The following is a 21,123-nucleotide window of genomic DNA, read 5'->3' on the forward strand; positions in this document are numbered from 1 at the left end:
AAACACACAGCTCATTGTACGTCCATGTCTGATTTTGGGAAGAAATTCAATAGACCCCAAAAACCCACGCCGGGGGAAGAAGATGGAGATTTTCCATTGAACAAATTTTATAGCTTTGATTGATGAGTATATGCTGCAGTCAACGAGCCGAGGTGAATATTATTCAGAGCTATGAAAGGAGGCGTCTTTTCGGCGCCTGGTGATTACATCTACTTTAAGTCTCAAGTTCCCCTTCACAAGATCCCTGTAAAGTTCCCACTTTTACTCTATCCATCAATTTCTTGGCTTTTTTTTCTTATTTGGGTTTTTTAAATTCTATTCCCTGCTGATTCTCTCAAATGGGTCTGCATCTTTTATTCTATTTGATTGCATTTTTATAGTTTTCTTGGATTTCAATGAATCTGAATATCTGATCATGTTGTGATTTACCCATAATTTTTGTTATTTTATTGAAGTTTTGTAAATTGGGACCTCTGAGTTTGCTTGTGATCTGTTATGACTGTTAGGTGGCCGAGTGGCGTAGCCAGTATTTTCATCAAGGGAATCAAAATATAAAGAAATAAACTCACCAAGAAGTGAAGGGGTGTCAATACATAGTATATATAAATTTTATAAAAAATTACCTAACTAAAATGTTATTTAATTCCAACAAACGGGCGTCGGTTTGACTCCCCTTAAGTGCATGTGGCTCCGCCACTGAGGAGGCCAATGAGTATCATATGTTTATGAGTATGGTATGTGATCTTTGTAGAAATTACGAAGTGTGTTTTTTGTGAGTGATGAAAAAGACTGAGCTTTTGCTCCTCAATGTAAGTCCAGCAAGTTCTTTTAAGTTGCTTAAAGTTATCATTTTTAACTCTAAAGCAATTTTGCCCTGAATTAATATTGTGGTGATTGTAGTGCTACCTTTATCAAGTTCCTTTTTCAAATATATTAAACGAATCGCATTTAGTTCCTCTCAATAGAATTTGCACTTTTCAACTGCAAATCTCGTTGCCTTGTTGTTGGTCTGATTAGTTTGTGTGTGAATATTGTTAGTGGATTTTTTTCCGTGAGAGCTGAAGAACTTCTCGTACTAATTACAATGGAATGAGGAAATGGACGTCTGTGTTTGTATTAAGATCTTTTTTCCTAAATTTTGGGTCTTGAACTGCATTCTACTCATTTTTTGCTTACATATAGATAATTTGGTTAATTGGAATGTCTACTTTCTTTTCTTATGAAGAAGAGGGCTACTTCCTTGAGGTTGTTGTTGATCTTGGCTTTGATTTTGATCTTAAATTCTTCTGGTCCTTGCAATTAATATAAAGCTTGTGTTCAATTCTACTCATTTGACTTTAAATATGGTTTTAAATTCTTTCCCGCCCTTGCAATTAATATAAAGCTTGTGTTCAATTCTATGCATTTGACTTTGATTGTTCTTTAAATGAGTGAAGATATGATACTATGTTCCTAAGTGACCAATGACATCTAATTTTGAATGTTAATTTCATTCACAAACAAATACAGCTATTTTGGTGTCTGACATTCTCTAGTTAGGCTATTGAGAAGCATAAAAGGACACTTCTTTTCGTTGAATGTTCGAATATTCTTAACACTCCAATCTGTTGTGCAGATTGGGTCAAAACAGTGGAGATATTATGATTTTGGTCCTAAAGTAGTTCCTCCACTTATTTGCCTCCCTGGCATAGCTGGAACTGCTGATGTATATTACAAACAAATCATGTCATTATCTATGAAGGTAAGGAGGCAAACTCCTGATTCTTCTGCTTGTTTTGTCTAGTTATTGCTAAATGTTTGTGTATCTGCTTTGAGAGTGATAACGACAGTGAATAATGGGTCATATTTGTGACTGTGATCACTTCAGCTACTCATAAATATATATATGAATATAAAGGATCACGTAATCGCTTAAACTTGCATACCTTACGATTTCTTTGAGAAAGAACTATGGAAACTTCCAGAATTTCTTATAGGCATCAATAAGTTGCCAAACGACTAGAACTGCGTTAGAACAAAACATGCACTTTGGTAGTGCCTAAATTTTATGACAAAAGTGCAACTAAAACTTCTTCAAAACTACCACTAAGCAGATGGAAGGAATAGACTATTGATATCTAGTGATTAGGATTATCACTAGAAGCGTATCACTTGAGCATGAGTCGGTCCCCCCCCCCCCCCCACACACACACACCAAGAGTAAACATCGATCTCTTTGAGATTACGTTATTGACTTTCTTAACCAGCCATTAGATTATCATATCCGGAGACCAAATTGATCACTTTGAGATTACTTTAGGCAGTTTCTCAACCTGTCATCAGAGATTATCTTATCTAGAAAACAAATTGCAGCTCAAAGTGACATGGAATTGACCGAATGCAACTGCAAAATAAAATTGAACATGTAAAATATTGGTTAGTTTTGCCGTGGCATTTTTTCCATTTATCTTATAGATGTCAGATTTTAGTCGATAGATAAAAGGCTATGTAACAAGCAATTCGGCGATTCCTAAAACCTCTTTCGTCAATATTAAAATTTTAGCAACATAGTTCTCATTAATATATTATGGGCTTTATTACTTCTATAGGTAGAAGCGATAATCTAAGAAACTTTGTAGTATCTTCCATAGCATGTTACTTGGAAACGGTCTTTGATACAAATAGGGAAATATGTCCCTATAGTAGTGATAACTATTGCAATTTATGAATTGTAGCAGAAGTTGCACTTCCTTTAATGATTTCCTTGTCAAGCTAAGTTTCAAGAAAACACATTCCTGCGCTGAATCTTGGAAAATAGATAATGCTCACGCCATTGGCTTTCCCTCTTTACTACATGGCTTAGTATCATGTCGAGTGATGACTAACAACCTCATAAACCGAAATAAAATTTACCATTTTCCAAGTGATGTCAGAATCTTTTGCAACATATTTTTCAGGATTTAAACTAGAGATAATTTGCATATGCAGGGGATAAAAGGTTCTCTTTGCATCTTACAATCTATATGGATATCTCTTTTTCCACGATATGTAGCTCCCAGCAAGTTTTTCTACAAGACAACTCTCAAATTCAATTGAAGGAAGCTAACGTTTTCTGGTTTTTACCTTCTCAGGGCTACCGTGTAATTTCTGTTGATATTCCACGCGCATGGAACAACCACGAGTGGATTCAAGCATTTGAGAAGTTTCTAGATGCTATTGATGTTCACCACGTATGTTTTCTTTCCATCTCAGTAGCTTACTTTATGGCTACAGCTTAAGCCTGAACTTGTAATGTGTGCAATCTGACCTGTCTTATTTATCCAGGAGATAAGCAACTTAGAATTAGCAAGATGCAACTTGTTAATTTTCTTTATTTGTGTGTGTGTTTAGATAAGAGTATGCAAACAAGTGCATGTAAAGATACATCTATAAGTTTTCTTGACCTGTCACTTGTTTGATAGTGGTTTGATTGTATTGTTAAATCATGCATTTTGAATGTTCAGAATAAAAAGAGAGTTAAGGTTTGTTCATGATAAAGGGAGTAACTGATGTATTAAACTTTTTTCACTACAGATTCATCTCTATGGAACAGCTCTTGGGGGATTCTTAGCACAACTTTTTGCTCAGCATCGTCCCCGGCGTGTTAGGTCCTTGGTACTTTCGAACACATTTGTGGAGACCACTAGTTTCTCAGCTGCAATGCCATGGGCTCCCATGTAAGTTTTCTTTTTATTGTTTTTGCATATCATAAGAGCTACTAAATTGCTGTTATAAGTTAAATATGACTGATTAGCATTGATACTTTACATCTTCTGCTTATATTTAACTAAGCGATAGGTGATCTAATATCTTTGTGTATATGTACCACATCATTGTTCTTGCATCTCAATGTTTTTATGATTTTAACTACATAGTTCGTCATATTCTAAAAGGTATTTTTCTTCTATTGTTGGTTTCTTATTGCAGTGTTGGTTGGGCTCCTTCTTTTATACTGAAGCGGCACGTGTTATCTGGAATTCGTGATAGTCCCCAGGAACCCTTTATTGCAGACTCTGTAGATTTTGTTGTTTCCCAGGTAATGCTTAAGTTCAGCCTTTTGTTATATTACAGTCATTTTGTGTCGCTCTTACCACAAATTCTTTGGAAATTTCCTGTTTTCAGAAAGTAGCCATTAGCAGTCTACTGAACTTGGCTCAGCATATTTCTTTTGCTGCTTCCGAGTTGGCCTTTTTCCCCAAAGGAAGTGTAGTGACTTTTTATGCATGTTCTGTTCATTGCACGTGTATAGTATTCATTTTTGTGCCTTTTTCTCCTCTCTTTTGTCAAACATTCTCAGAAGAAGCTCTAGAATCATGTTAAACAATTTTGAGACAGTTCTAACATACTTAACCTTCTCTTTTTCCCAAAATTTTTTTGTCCCTCTTTTTTTAAGTACAGAATCTCAATTGGATAAAATTGGATGCAGATTATCTTTTACCTCCTGTCAGATTGGTGTCATTTTCCCTACGTTTTAAGTTAATCTGGTTCATAGCATTCTTGCTTTCGTTGTTTCTCTGGAATCTGGATTTTTAGCTTCAAGCTGCCCAAAATGTAGAACATGAGATGTTTTAATATGCTACTATTGCACCATGAGACACTTGATGATAATATTTTAAAGTGCTACTCATATATCTTTCGATAAATGTTGACTAATTCGGTAACATTGAACTTGGTAAAATGAAATGGATGAATAATTGAACAATGAGATTATTCAGGATTGCACATTGAATTTCTGGTAGTAGATCCATGATCAAAAAAGTCGCTATGATTGTTCCAAAAGAAATGAAACAAAAGATGTGGAAGAGCTAAGACAGTTATAAGTTCTACCCAATAGTAGATGCAGATGTGTATAATAGATCGACATGAAGATATTGAGCTGCTCTGTAATAAAACCAGTTGTTGCTGATACCTTCTTGTTGTTGTATGCTTCATTCTTACCCTGTCAAAGTGGTTGGTTTTTGATTTTTTCCTTTTTGATAGTCCTCTAACTTTGTTGACCCTAATTGTCCATTTTCTTTCAGTTGTCCAAATAATAAATTACCATCACATACTCTCCTTGATTTTTGTTCTTTCTTGATACCACAACTATTTGCTTATAGAAAAAGTTGACTCATTTTTCCCATAAACTCATGAAACTTTTGATGCAGGTTGAGACACTCTCAAGAGACGACTTGGCATCGAGATTGACATTGACAGCTGATGCTTCATCAGTTGGACCCCTTCTTCTTCCAGATTCTTCCATCACTATAATGGATGTATGTCTATAATCTGCAAAGCTATATTGTTTGTTGAATATCTGTATATGCGTGCGTGAGTCAACATGCCCCAACTTTCTCGTTTTTGGTACTATGGGGTGACAGAAAGATAATTTTTAATACATCATGCCGTCGGCACATCAAGTGTTTCTTTACATCTTTTCCTCTCTGGAATTTTAGGACATCAATCCTTCAAGTTAACAGGACACTCCTGCATTCTGTTGCTCTCATGATTCCTCATGAATCTTTTCTTTCTCTGAGATGTGCTTATTCCAGAAGTCATAATAACCATGATCATCATTTTTTGCTTGGAAACAGGCTGCATGAATATAAACTTTAACCTAGACTAGTTATAGTCTGTAGCTCTTGGTGAAGAGATTTTGGTCTTTCACCTTTTTACTAGTCATAAAAATTAGGAAACCAACTACTTGCTAGATATCAAGGAATTCCCCATACACTATTGCTTTTAATCTTTCCTTGCTAGTTGACGTTTCTCACTGTTGGAAGGAAAGGACCAGTTACTTCTTCCTCACCTAGTGGGATAGGAATATTTGATCCAAGGCCTCACCGCATAATTTCAGCATTTACTAATGAGCAGATTACCACTCTTCCGAGTTCTTTTGCACGTAAAAGTTAACTGTGGGATTATACTAGCTATCGTGTATGGATAAGTGTGAGAGTGAATGCAACTCCTAACGCCAAGGGAAATGGACCTGAATTGAGTAGAATGGATATAGAGAAATCATGCATGAGAGCGCTTGTGAGTTGGAATTTAGCTGTAATTAATTGTTTGATTGATATGTTTCGTCCAAACAAAGATGTCACCGTACTAATGTAGCTCATGGCCGTCCTAGAAACCGTCTAACTTGACTTAAAAAGAAAATTATTTAGTATTGGAATGAAATGGGTTCGAATAGAGCAGAATGTAGAGGATTCTTATTACCAACTCCAACAAGTTTGTGATTGAGGCGTAGTTGATTGATTGATATTATTGCCCTTTTGCAATGTTGCTAGTTTCTTTCTTACTAGATTCAGTAAAGTAGAAAGCATCTGATGGATTCCTGTTGCATCGTAATTTCTGCTGTGTGAAGACAAATGACTATTGCGCAACCCCTCAATCACTCAAAGATCAAGTGGTCGAAAGGTACCCTGGTGCGAGACAGGCATACTTGAAGAGTGGTGGTGATTTTCCATTTCTTTCAAGGCCTGATGAAGTGAATCTTCATCTTCAGGTATAAACTACTACTTGTCGCTTGTTCATCTGAGCATCATGTTTATTTCTTCTTTCTTCTTTTTTCGGTTCAGAATTTAAGTATTTAGGTCTACCAATCTGTGAAGTGTTTATCGAGTAATTTATGAAAAGAACAATATGTTGCAACTAAGCACTTGGTTGTATTTTCTATTCAACAGCTACACCTGAGACGTGTTGGTGTTGAAGCTCAACCTGATGTGATCCCTAGTGTTCCGAAGGATGGCAGTGGTGGAAGTTCCAATGAGCCAAATAATGGAAGAGAAGATGCTGATGATTCATCAGAAAGTGATAAAAGGGACTCAGAAGCTCCTTCTACCGCAGAAACTGCAGAGCCCCCCTTGGCTCCAGAAGCTACTGGTTCTCATGATTTAGGCAACCAACTTCTTAAAATGGCCAAACTCTCCGAAGGCAGTGATGAATCTGCCACACCTCCTTTACCGGATGCATTTTTCGGTGACAAGCAGAAGTTACTAGTCTCAGGAGCTCATGCATTTTTCGGTGACAAGCAGAAGTTACTAGTCTCAGGAGCTCTTCTAAACATCGCGTGTGAGTTTTTAATTCTTAATTTGCTGCCCTTTTATTTGGGGAACTGTACATTAACCGGAAATGTAGCTGCAATGTAGACACTTTGTGTGAGATTTTTTTTTTCATTTTTTCATTTTTACTTTGTATATTATGGGTTTGAAATGTGTCATTGCAAAGAGAGTATGCAAATTGAAGACTCAAGATTGTGCTGGAAAATCATTCTGAGTGAGATGAATATATCATGTTGCAGTTTCAAATCTTTTGAGCTCCAGAATGTTAGATTCTGATAATGCTTCTATTATTAAAATTTACATTCATACCCTATACAGCAGTTGCACTACAAGGAAGGTTGGATCTATAGATGAAATAGTTAGCACTTCAGTTTCCAAACTCAGTTTTCGCTCCCGTTTGGCCATAGATTTGTCTTTCATTTTCTCAAAAAAAGTTTGAAAACATTGTTTGGTTACGAAATATGATCATGTTTTGGGGAAAAAAATTTCAAAAATTTTCAAGTTCCCAAAAACTAGTTTAGGGCAGTTTTTGGGTGATTTTTTTCTTTCTTAACACTCACAAATTCAAATAAAATGCATGTCCAAGCACAATTTCAATTTTTAACTGGGTTAGCCGGATGTTAGGCATGTCTACCGTGAAGTAAACCAAGTGGCGCACACACTGGCACAGTATGGGAGCAACTGGAACTTACTTACTAACGCTGAGTATGAAGACTATTTTTGGAGTGAATCACTTTTATTTGCTTTCTCTGCTTTCTGCAAAGACTTATTAGGGATTGTATCGTTAAGATCAGTTCCGTGCTGTAATGACACTTCTTAATTTCCTGCTTAATAATAAATTCTCTTTTTAGCAATCAAAAAAAAAAAACTTCTTTTTCGAATTTCAATCAAATTTGTGTCCAAATGCCAGCGAAATCATATATTGCAAAGTTCAAAAACTCTCAGCATAGTCATTCCTCGTTAGACTGCCATCTATGAATAAAAGTCTTTAACTTTGTGGGGACAATATGAGTTGTCCTACTTAATAGGAGAAATTTCTAGTATGGCAGAAGAATGAGGGCGAGAACAGTGTTTTCGTACCCTTGTGTTCCCCCAGATGCAAAAATTCTTTGCAAAAAGGAGATCTTACTTTCAATGGTACGCCCAAAATTCTAATCATATGTAAGGGACAAAGCAAAAACTTTAAGAGGTTATTGCATTAAAATTCAAGTTGAAAGGTGAAAAAAAAGCTTCTGGGGGTAAAGGTGAAAAAAGATCACTATGAAATGAAGTGACTGCTTATTTGCCTTTTAAAAAGTTATGTAAAATATGTCAGCCATATCTTCTTAGTTTAGTGTGAGAGGCAGTGGAAGGCAAAAGTAGAATCCAAATCAGGCAGGAACTCAATCTTTAGATCTACAATCTAAATCTGAACTTCAAGAGAGATATTATGCTATACGAATTCAAATTAGTCGGTACAGCGCGTGAGGTGCAGCAATAACTACTTTTAAGTTCGTTATTTAAAATATGTGTATTAAGATTAACCAATTCATTTAAACTTGAGAACTAAGTATTCTGAATTTGGAAATTCAGGACTTGTGTCCAGAATTATTGAGATGCTAATTTGAAATTTAGGATAAGTGTCCTCAATTTCTGAACTAATAATTTAAAATTCAGGATATAAGATTCGAATTCCTCGACATAATTTTTGAACTTTAAGACACGGTATCCTGAAGTTTGAACTTTGAGGTTCAAACTCTAAGATGTCGTGTCATGATGTTTGAGCAAAATTGGCTAATCTTTAAATACATATAAACTTTAAATATATTTTAAACATCATGCTTAAAATGCTTTAAAATATATTTTGTGGGATTGACTAATACCACAAATTAACATGAATGGGTTTTGGAATTTTGGTACTGACTCAAGACAAGTGTCATCGCCGATTAATATCTCTAGTCAATAATATTCATTGGTTGCACCATATTTACCTAATATTGGTGGAATTTGTGTAATTGTAAAGACTATTCATATACAACTATAAGGATAAAAGTAGAGAATATACAGACTGTACAACAATACCATCTTATCAGAACTACCTCATTTTAGGTCTATAGCACATCATACAAAACGTCTTAACCATCTTAAATGACAACAAGAGATTTGAAATTTGAGACAAATTGGTTTATGCCAGAAAAAGAACATTGTTTTTTTCTTTTAAATTGCATAGACGATGGTATTCAGATTAGTTTGCGCGCAACTAGATCATTTCATTTGGTACATGCTATCTCTTCCCAATATACGTCTATTGCCTATGATTTCCTATGATTAGTTTCCTATGATTTTCATCCACTCTATTGCCTGTTAGGTCGTCGATCTTGATACTTGATTAGTTAAGTTGTACTCTCTCCCTTCACTTTTACTTGACACGTTTTGACTTTCACGCCCCTTAAGAAATAATAAATGAAGTGCATAATTTATCATGATACCTATATTAATTGATGCATATTTTATTGGATTCGAGAAAATGATTTGAAATGAGTAATAAATACTGTGGGTATAACAGGAAAAAAAAATTGTCTTCTCTTGATATGCGTAAAGTGTCAAGTAAAAATAAAAATCTATTATTAGTATACCTGACGAGTAAAAGTAAACGGAGCGAAGAACGTTTAAAACAACATATCGTAAAAAAAAAAAAAAAAAAGGGGTAGTTGCACGATTAGTCCACGTATGTACTTCTGCTGCTTGCATAATTAAATTCCAAACTAGTATTGAATTTTCAAACTTGTAGTCAATTTTCAAAACCAATTCCATGACCTAATTAACACCCCTACCCTTCTTTTTCTATATCTTTATATCTCAATCAAGTCGTGAATGGTGGAGGGAAGATTTTAGAAACATTAATAATGTCATTTTTTAATATTCATGATGACTATGGCTAAAGTCGACTTTTTACTTTTCTCCCCATTAATGTATAATATATGTCTGTTTTAATTATTTTCAAAACTTTTTAAGAGATTAGGAAGATGTAAATGTTATTGCTAGTTAGTGGTTGTAATGGAACCCTTTAATGGACCAATTGACAGTGATATTTTTGAATATTATGTCTCTTCCTAACCAAGTTGGTAAATCTACTTTCTATATCTTCATCATCGAGTTTTTTTTTTTTTTTGTATTCCATTTAAAGTGAAAAATAAATGATAAAGGAAAAAAGAAAAGTGAAACATGATAATTCCTTTGGTAAAAAGAAAAAAAGAGTAAGGCCTTTTTTTTTTGCTTTTACCTTTTACCTTTTGTTTTTAAAATATAAAAGAGCCTTAATTCTCGAGATTCTTAGTAAGTGTTTGGGCATAAAAGTTACGATAGTATTAGTTGAAATTATGTTGAAAAATAGTATTTAGAATTTGAAATTATTGAGATTCTTAATTTCCACTTTCCAGCCTTAGAGCTTTTGTAGATTAAATTTTATGGATATTTCAAATCTTAACATCATAATGATGATTTTTCTCGATATCTTTTTTTTTTAAATAAGAATTTCTTGAGAAATAATTGAAAATTTGCATCTAGTAGTTGTAATTTAACGAATTAGGTTACTATTTTGACTATTTTTTATATACCAGTTAAACAACTTATATACGTGACAACACAAATATACAGTGTGTATTTACCTGTAAAATAAAATATTAAATTAGCTGCTAAGTTCATAAGTTAAAGTGGTTAAGGACTAATTTCTTGATCTTGACAATGAATCTCGAGTATTACTAACTACATATTATTTCTTGTTTCAATTTTTAGAACTACGATTGAACGCTCAAAAGCAATGGCAATTTTATAAACTTGAAAGGTAGAATTAGCAAAATGTCAAAATCAGGGGCTCAATGTCACATTTATTTATTTATTTATTTAGCCCACTCTTCTTCTTTCTTGTGACTGCCAACTTTTAGCATACTTTTGGCAAAAATACAAAAAGGACAACTAAAGTTTCTAGAGTTACTTTTCTCGGTTGATAGAAAGATCAACTAAAATGTAAAGGCTGATTCAATTTTGTCTGTCCATTAATACGCTAAAAACTTATCCGTATTAGATGGTATGAAATTAAGATTTAGAATGTGCATTAATTAATTATAGTTTAGTAAAATCATATTTGCAAACACATGTGTTATATATTTATTTGATTGTTGTAAACACCCGATAACTTCTGATTCCAACCTTATTTTATATATACTAGTTTATAGTACGCGCGTTGCGCGTGTACCCATATCAATGAGTATAAAAGTTTAGGAAATTACATGCATAAACTTATTAAACAATATGTTTATGTTATAAAATAAAATTAAAAAAAAATAGAAGTTCTTAAAATTAATGAGTGTTAATCCTATCGATTAGCTAATTCAATCAAGAAATAAATAACGTCCCGCTAAAATCATTGGTTGTCTTAATAATTATTTTGTATGAGTTTTATATTGTTCTCAAAGATTAGAGAAAGCGGTACAATATTGATTTGTACTCATTCTGCTTGTGACAACATATTACTTATTTGTAATCTTTACAGTTCACTACGAGGAAACAACTTTGAAATTATTCTTGAATGTTGTAAGTCTACATAGTTTTATAAATCTTTAATGTGAGGATCGCCAATATTGATAACATATATAGAATAAAACAAAGTGGAAACTTTTTTATAATTGGCTCCATAACACTAACTCTCCTTATGGTTTGCGATTATGCTTCCCTCCAACTCGTTTTATAAATTTATAACTATTGTTTTAAACTATTTATCACTAATGCAAAAAGAATTATAGTTTGACCAATTTGACCTCTCTAATATTACCCTCTTTTTCTTAATTAATATTAGCAACTTCATTTTTAAGAAAATCATTACAAAAAGTTATTCCTATACCCTAGGTTAATGTAGCTCACGTCAAATAAATCTTTAATTGACATTTATGTAGAAAAGTTAATCTTGCAGCTGAAGCAAATTAAGAGACATTATGCACAATTTATTACCACCTTTTCAAAAAATTCAAAACAAATAAAATATTTTTGTTTGTTTGATATTATTTTAACGTAAATGTTTCAATACTATCTTAACATAAATTTAATTATGTAATTCATTCAAAATGCATTCGAGTTTTAATTAAGTATTATTTCGATTCCTTTAGGATAAATAGTATTAAGGTTCATTTTTCAAAGAAAATAAATAAGGAAAAGTAACATGAAAAACTCCTAAATATTAGGATTGGGTAAAAGTACCATAAAACATATTATGGTTACGCTAGATAGACCAAATAAGAAATGAATCTATATAAATTAAAATTTTGATTGATTTTATGTCTTAAATATTGTAGGATCTTTTACTTAAGAAAATATTTTATAACCTAAATTTTAGTTGATTCAAAATACTAAATATTAGGAACATACTTTAAATTACAATTTTGTTCAACATGAAATCTATTTTAAATGATAAAAAAGACGAACGATATTTCGTTACGGGCCTTCGTACTTTTAATATTTAATATATATATATATATATATCTTTATCTTCATAAGAAAAAGAGAAAAGGATATAGCATAGAGTATCCAAAGTTAAGAAAATGATTTTCATATTGAATAAGATATGTCTGGCGAGAATCAATCAACTCTTCCGACAAAAATACTTTATTTTATTTTAAAACACAAACAAATGAAAGAAACTACCAAAACATGCTGTCCGTAAATTGAATTTTTTTAAATATTTGTGTCATCAATCCTTAATTTTAAAACTTAAATACTCGTTGAAGTATACTGTCTAGAAGCTAGAGGGGCTCAAGGAGTCAACCCTACTTGTTGACAGAACTGTTTAAAGTCAAAATTAGGTATCTAACTTGGACTTCAGCTAAGACTTACATCTCACTTCTCAATGTTGAATATGGCCTCAATTTCAGGAATTTTTGGTATATTTCTTCCCCTTTTTAATTGTATATTTCGATTTTTTTTCAAAATAACAACTCTATGCATTTTGTATAATGGTGTTTCACTGAATATAAAGTTTAATTAACTAACACATTATTTGACCTGCATTTGATATTAGTGACGATGGAAGGAAATATCCAAAAGTTAATTTGATAAAGAAATATTTTTAAAATTAATTCGAAAAAATCGGTCCTTAAAACATTGGATATAGTAGTAATTCAAACATTACCATTTTTAATCATTGAAAGTCCACTACCTGTAAAATAGTGCCTCTTTATTTTGGGAAGATGTGGAGGAGGGTTGAAGCTGAGAATTTTTCAAAATTTGAATCATTGAATGGGATGTATAGGTTCATTAATAAGGAAACATAAATGAGAGAGCTGAAAATGAAAAAGGAGCGTTAGAATTATAGTGGAAAAAGGACCGATATTTCAGCATCAACCCATTAACTTCTCGGATATGATTCAAAAATTGGCCCCAGAAATAGCACACTGCATTTATATTTCTTAGTGTCCCCATTACTTGGCTCATTCATATTTTTGGTGACGAGTTAGTTACGCACGGTTCAAATAAATGTACATAATATCTGTATTATTTTCACAAAAGAATAGTGAAAAAAGTTGTGCGCAAAATTTTGTTACAATTCAGCTTGCGCACAGTTTTGAGTCTAAAGCGGTGGGGGGTTTTACAATGCTGGATGCAGAGTTTGTGTTGCGGGTTCAATTGAACCCAGTATTTTTGATACTATATTTAATTATATAGGTGAAATCACTAAAATTTCAGAAAATATTAAATCCAAATTCATATACCTTGAGGTCGATCCCATGAAATTCAAAACTTGCCTTTAGGGTTCTAAGGCTTCTTTTTCTATTTGAAATTAATGTTCACTTTGCATTAATTTTCAAGTGGTGACAACCTACCGTGTTTACGTTTAAGATTTACTACATTAAGCCAATAATAGTTAAATTGCTTGGTTAAAGGTTTCTTCGAGACTAAACATAGTGCAATTAGCGTGCATGGACTTAATATATTAAATTAAATCCGCGTTTAGCTAAATCTCAATCTGAGAAATCACATGCATGCTCTTTAATATATATGCATTTGTATATTTAAACTCCATTTGGGGTGAGACATTATACGTGAAGACTGATTCTTTCGTAGACTATCTGGCAATAACAGCTTTTGTCTTCACAGGAAATTAAATACTATTATACTATATATATGGTGTAAATATTGCAGAATTGAATACATCTTTTGTACGGCCGGAAACTGATTACATGTTCACATTTAATACAAATTTGAATTGGAAAAAGAGAAACGCGGTCCGGGGGGGGGGGGGGGGAATTGAAAGTAAATTTTTTTTTTAAAAGTTTGAGGAACGTCAATAATTCTGATTTAACAAATTACTACATTCTTCGTTCTGAAAATTTGTAAAAAATTCTTTTCTTTATCTCTTTGTTTTTCAACCAAACATTTATCTAACTTATCAGAATAAATTATACTATAAGGATAATTAGTTGTTAAATAAAATTTAAACACGACAATTTCCTTTTTATCTTAAAGTGATATTAAAAGAACCAAAAAAGAACTTGGTTCATACGATGGACGAATATAGTGGCATGGTTAAATGGATGAATTCACTTTACCTTTAATTAGAGATTTCGAATTTCGGTTTCAAAAATGAAAAAAGAGTTATGATAGGGAATCATAGGCGAACCTACCCTTAGGATAGGAGGGTCACCAACCTCCGATAACTTCAAAAAAAATTATATATATATATATATATATTTGTGTATATATCTTAAATAACATGTATATAATGACACCCTAAGATTTAAAGTTTCGGCATATGTATTGGCGGATTTGGCCTTTGGGGGCACAATTTGACTTTAGTGTATTGCTTCAATTCCCACTCCAGCATTGCTCAAATTTTCATTCAACAATAGTGCTCCCGACTACTTTCAAATTCTGGGTCCGCCTGTATAAGAAACCGTTCTTAATTCCTTAAATGATCCTTATGGATACAAATTTGAATTAGTGACTAATGATTCCTAATTCTAGATAGTAAACAAAAGAAGGTACAAGGTTCGTAACAACTTTATGGATTTAAGTTAATAAAGAGTATATCTAGGAATGTGCATGCATGTGTCAGACATTACGCTCAAAAGTCGTCTCTACATTAGTATGTAAATCTAACAAATAACTCTCTTTTCTCCTTTGACATTTCACACCAATTTACTTCTTCTTCTTCTTCTTCTCTCTCTCTACTGTGAAGCACCAAGCTCAACTCCATTTCAATCCCAATGCAAAAGCTCATTAGTAGTACAACAAAAACCTCTTAAAAACCTCAACTTTTCTCTTATTCTGGAAAATCACAAAATTCAGCAAAATGGGTGCTAATTATTTCCTCTTAACTTTGTTTCCTCTGTTTCTTGCATTTTCTTGTACGATAAAACCTACTAATGGAAATGCAGAAGTAAGAGCTTTAATGGAAATAAAGTCTACTTTAGACTCAGAAAACAAGAAACTTTTTTCATGGACAAGTAATGGTGATCCATGTAGTGGTTCTTTTCTTGGTGTGTTTTGTAATGAACATCATAAAATAGCAAATATTTCATTGCAAGGCAAAGGACTTACTGGTAAATTGTCACCAGCAATGGCGGAATTGAAGTGTTTATCTGGTCTTTACTTGCATTATAATTTGTTATCTGGGGAAATACCAAAGGAACTTGGGAATTTGACTGAGTTGACTGATCTTTACCTTAATGACAACAATCTTTCTGGTACTATACCACCTGAAATTGGAAGAATGGCGAGTTTACAAGGTTTGTAGCTATTTTAATTGAATATCCTTCTGTTCAAATTGTTGGGATTTGTAGGAATTAATTTTGAGGAAAATTGGTTGGTTTTTTGATGTTGTTGTTGTCGTCCTTGTGTGTGTTGTGCTGATTGCGGAGTCTAAACTAGCGTTTGGACATAGATTTAGTTGAAACTTGAAAAAAAAAAATGAGTTTTTGATGATCGAGATGAAAAATAGTTTTTGATAGTTGAAGATACGTTTGGACATACATTTTACTTGATAAGAATTTGAAGTTTTGTAGGTAGAAAACTTCAAAAACTACTCTAGAGTTGTTTTTTTAGGATTTGAAGATTTTGTTTTCAAAGTCTACCAAAAAATGGTTAAAATCCATAACAAATAGATATTTGAAAAGAAAGATTGAAAAAAAGCTCTCAAATTTTATGACCAACTGGAGCTAAATGAATTAAGCAACACAGAAGATGAGTTGCAAATTAGATATCTATGCAGCTTTTTGTTTTTGCTAATTTGATAAAAGTTTAGCTTTTTTTCGGTAATAACTGTAAAATAATACTATACACAAGGGAAGTTTTATGTATGTATAGCTAAATATTACTGTAAAATTTTATGTAATTTGGTAAAAGTTTAGCTAAATGTATGTATATAAATTGTTGAATTCTCTTGACATAAGGGAAGTTTTAATTACAGTAATAAAGGTGATTCGAAAATTGCTTAAGGTTGCAGGTTCGAATTATTCCAAGAATTTCTTCCTTTCATATTTTGAATCCCTTATTAGAATTTCTAGTTCCGCCACTGTTACATCCCCTCAGATTTTTTAAGTCTTTACTTTTTCTTGCTAATTGTATTTTTGGTCTTGTACAGAATACTGAATTTTTGTTTTCCAAAAATGAGCTGACATCTAAAGATCTTAATTTTGGAAATTAAAAAAAAGGAATTGCTACTCTAACAATGATGTCTGTTCTGATATGATTTGTTGCATTTTGTGGATCCACAGCACTGGTCTTGAGTTGTAACCAGTTGAAAGGGAGCATACCAACAGAGATTGGGTTCTTGAAAAAATTAATTGTCCTTGCATTGGAACATAACATGTTAACAGGTGAAATTCCATCAAATTTAGGAATCCAAGGGATGCTGAAAAGGTTATATTTGGGATTCAATCAGTTATCTGGTCCAATTCCATCAAAATTAGCAACTGCTCCTCAATTGGAAGTTCTAGAAATACAAAACAACACCCTCACTGGAGTTGTTCCTCCAGGTTAGTTCCCTACTTGAGCTTGCCATTTTATAATCTACCCGGTGCACTAAGCTCTAGATATGCGCGAGGTTCGAGGACCGAACCATAATGGTCTATTGTACGCAGCCTTACCGTCTTTCCAAGAGTCTGTTCCCACGACTCGAATCCGTGACCTCCTGGTCACATGGCAGCAACTTTGTTAGCTATTTCAAGGCTCCCTTCCATTTTATAATCTAACATTTTCCTTTTTTGGCTTAATTTTTGAAGTTATAGTCTGTTAATTGTGTTCTGATTTTTTCTTATTTTGAAGCTTTGAGGAGATTGAGTGGAAAATTCAATTATGAAAGCAATCCTGGTTTATGTGGTACTGGATTTGCTTCATTGAGAGTTTGCACTGCCTGGGATAATGTCAATGTGAATCAAGTTGATCCCAACGAACCTAATTCCAATAATAACGGCGTCCCTAAAGATGTTCCAGAAACGGCTAATGTTAGTCGCTTGCATTGTAATCAAACTCACTGTTCAAGATCATCAAGATTTCCTCAAGTAATTATTGTTGCTTCAGTGATCACAGTCACTGTCACTTTGATAGTTGCTGTAGTTTTCGGTATATTTAGGCGTAGAAGGTTTAAACAAAGAGTGGGAAATACATCTGATGCATCTGATGATAGGCTTAGTACTGATCAGACAAAGGAAATATATAAGAGAAGCCCCTCGCCGTTACTTACTGTTGAGTACTCAAATCATTGGGACCCTATGACTCCTGAAAAGGGTTATGGTAGCATGCGATACGAGTTCTTACATGGATTTAAGTTCAATTTGGAAGAAGTTGAGTCTGCAACTCAGCATTTTACTGAGGTAAATCTATTGGGAAGGAGCAATTTCTCCGCGGTTTATAAAGGAATTTTAAAAGATGGATCGATAGTAGCTGTGAAAATGATCAGTGTGACGAGTTGTAAGTCGGAGGAGACTGAGTTTATGGAAGGATTGAGCTTATTAACCTCACTGAAACATGAAAATCTTGTCAAGTTAAGAGGTTTCTGCTGTTCAAAAGGAAGGGGTGAGTGCTTTTTAATCTATGATTTTGCTTCTAAAGGGAACCTTTCTCAGTTTCTTGATGTTGAAGAAAACAGCAGCCATGTTCTTGATTGGTCCACAAGAGTTTCAATCATCAAGGGGATTGCTAAAGGTTGGTTTTCTTTGCACTTGTTCATTGTTGCATCTTGTTCAGTTTCCAAACGTTTCTTCAAAATTATCTACAAATTTCTCAGAGTATATTAAGTTTGGAATATTATGGTGGTATAAATTGCCTAATCGCGGCAACCATACGAGCCCTTAGGAGTTTCATTGCACAGGCAGTTTGTTACCACTGAAGTGCTTCATATCACTGCATTTTAGGTTTTAGTTGTTTATGCTAGAAACAACAGACAACAGATAATTGAGCTGAATTTTAGCATATCTGAGGTCACCAATTAATTAAACCTGTACTATAGGATGATGGTGAATGATTTCAAGTTAAGGTTTATATTGTTGTTGAGAGGCGCAGAAGACTTGCCCACATATTTATGTTCTCGTTAATACCTTGGTGTTTATACTTATGTAAGAGGTTAACTTCTATACATTGACAATGTAAAAGGAACACTTACACTATAACTACAAGGAACTGTCTATAATAAGTGGAACTAGTTACCTGGGGAAAAAAGGCGATCCGACCCGTATCTTGGCGTGGCAACCCGGTATGGCCTGTGATTGAGATTTCTGTATCTCAATGGTTTTGCAGCCATGGCATGATTGGCTTCTTGTCCTGAGCCAAACGTCTATCGGAAATAGTCTCTCTATCTTTATAAGGTAGGGTAAAGTCTGGGTGCCCACTCCCTTCCCCAGACCCAACTGAGGATTACACTGTTGTTGTTAGTCTTATATTACACTGATAGTGCAAAAGTCTTTACAATTCAGTGCATATAAGTTAAATCCTTTATTCAATTCCTACATATTTTCGTTTTACTGATATCATTATGCATCTTTCTACCAGGTCTAGGATATCTGCACAGCTCCGAACCGAACAAACCTTCGATGGTTCATCGCAACATATCAGTGGAGAAAGTCCTCCTTGATCAACAGTTCACTCCACTAATACTGGACTGTGGTCTACTAAAGCTACTTGCTGATGATGTCGTTTATTCAGCGCTTAAGGTCAGTGCTGCACTTGGATATATGGCTCCTGAATACATTACGACAGGACGCTTTACAGAAAAGAGTGATGTATATGCATTTGGAGTAATTATCCTTCAAGTGCTATCTGGTAAAGGACTTCTTGACTGCTCAATGCGACTTGCAGCTGAATCTTGCAACTTCGAAAATTTTATTGACCCAAATCTTAAGGGAACATTCTCTGTAAGTGAAGCAACTTTGCTTACTAAACTTGCAACAAGTTGCACCCTTGAGGATCCAGACAGTAGGCCAAGTATGGTTTCAGTGAATGAAGAATTGAACAGGTCTAGTGGTGGTTGAAAACGAAAAACGAAGTCTTTTTCCACGTTCCAAATTGCTGCTGATTATTAACCATAGGGAAGAAGTGCTACAGTGATAATGGCTGCAGTTTTCTATGAATTATGTTATGCAACATCACTTGATCTTCTGTAAATAAAGAGGCAGATTGAACAGATTCTTTGGAAGGCTTAAGGTGAAACTGGGACGTCCTTTTAGCGGCTTTGATTGAAGCTCAGATGAGATAAAGAGGAAGCTAATGAACTTGTACCACTATCTGATCTTTTGATAGTATTTCAATGTATTTTTCAGGGTCAATAATCTAATGGATGTATTCTTTTTGCTATCTCATATAGTCATACTTACAGAGAAGAAAATCATCGCAAAAGCCATTCCATATTAAAATATTCACCTTTCTTTGCAAAGAACTAATACCGCAGTGTGAAAAAAGAGGTGGAAATACCTCTAGGAATGCTTCAAGTTCAAATCATTAATTATTTTCCAGTTTTTTTTATTAGAAGTGAAAACATTTCCTGGAAAATAGTTTCCTAATAATATTATAAAAATGGTTTTCAGTGCTCCTCCCTCCATTCCCTCCCCTCCCCCACCCCACACAAATACTATTCTTTTCTTCACTTCCATTTTAACCTGTTGATGTGATTACTTATGGCTGCCACAGCACTCTTGTTTACATTAAAAGGATTGGTAAAGACTAAAGACTGGCTCAAAGAATTTTCCAGTAGCACATTTTATTTCCTACAGAAGTTTTTTTCGAGTGTTGTGAATCTCACAATCTTAACAGAAGTCTAACCATCAGATGACTTCACCAGCTTTATTGATCTACTAATCCTCCTAATATGTCTCGTAGACATCTCCGGCTCTGTTATTCGTGATATCACTGGCCATGAACTCATGAACCACCCCATCCACCTGAATATTGCTCAAGCCACATATAGCTACCAAATCTTCATCCTTGACCAACTTTCTAATCTCGTAGCCTTCTCTATGATTAGTAAACACAGATGCTGCTAGTTTTTATCGATCAGGTAAAGGTTCCAAACTGATTAGCCGCTTGAATAAGTACCACCCCCTCTCAACATCATTGTGGATTCTACAAGCATTAAGCAATGCGCCCAGTACAATCGAGTTAGGTTCTTCCGGCATCGATAAAATGAGTTGTTCTGCTTCTGCAAGCCTCCCAGCACGGCCAAGAAGATCCACCATGCATCCAAAATGCTCAATGGATGGTCTAATTCCGAACTGATGCACCATTTGGTCCAAGTAGTGACATCCCTGTCCGACTTGTCCTGCATTGTTTCACCAAAAATCTGAGTCCTTGGTCAAAGCTAAAAGAGAAATTCGGGTTACTGATAATCAGGAGACAAAAAATAAAATACTTTTGAGAACAATGGTAGAAGGTAAATAGATAAGTATTTCAATGAATTCTCAATAGTATTCCGTGTCCTTACAAATGATGATACTTCTTCCTTTTATAGATCATTCTAGGTAAAGGAATAAAGCCTCAGCTTTAATGATATAATCATGAGCAATAAATGACATTAAATAAGCCGTTATACAATCATTCCTATTAA

General features: G+C 33.8%; 2 protein-coding genes across 3 annotated transcripts; both read left to right on the forward strand.

Moving 5' to 3' along the window:
* On the forward strand, positions 1 to 7,309 carry LOC104237224 (uncharacterized). Its single transcript, XM_009791334.2, has 8 exons — positions 1 to 246; positions 1,616 to 1,741; positions 3,111 to 3,209; positions 3,553 to 3,695; positions 3,946 to 4,054; positions 5,166 to 5,273; positions 6,365 to 6,505; positions 6,684 to 7,309. The coding sequence occupies exons 1-8, from the start codon at positions 172 to 174 to the stop codon at positions 7,146 to 7,148; spliced, it is 1,266 nt and encodes a 421-aa protein (XP_009789636.1). The 5' UTR covers positions 1 to 171; the 3' UTR covers positions 7,149 to 7,309.
* A 7,833-nt stretch (positions 7,310 to 15,142) lies between these two features.
* Positions 15,143 to 19,877, forward strand: LOC104237225 (LRR receptor kinase SERK2). Of its 2 annotated transcripts, none has more exons than XM_009791335.2 (4): positions 15,143 to 15,817; positions 16,805 to 17,065; positions 17,355 to 18,233; positions 19,077 to 19,877. In XM_009791335.2, exons 1-4 carry the CDS (start codon positions 15,382 to 15,384, stop codon positions 19,553 to 19,555), a joined length of 2,055 nt encoding a protein of 684 aa, XP_009789637.1. In that variant the 5' UTR covers positions 15,143 to 15,381; the 3' UTR covers positions 19,556 to 19,877. The 2 variants fall into 2 exon arrangements, with proteins under 2 accessions (XP_009789637.1, XP_070009439.1); XM_070153338.1 differs by having other exon boundaries at positions 16,928 to 17,065.
* The last annotated feature ends 1,246 nt before the right edge of the window (positions 19,878 to 21,123 follow it).

The sequence above is a fragment of the Nicotiana sylvestris genome, chromosome 8, assembly GCF_000393655.2.
Source record: "Nicotiana sylvestris chromosome 8, ASM39365v2, whole genome shotgun sequence".
Taxonomy (NCBI): domain Eukaryota; kingdom Viridiplantae; phylum Streptophyta; class Magnoliopsida; order Solanales; family Solanaceae; genus Nicotiana; species Nicotiana sylvestris.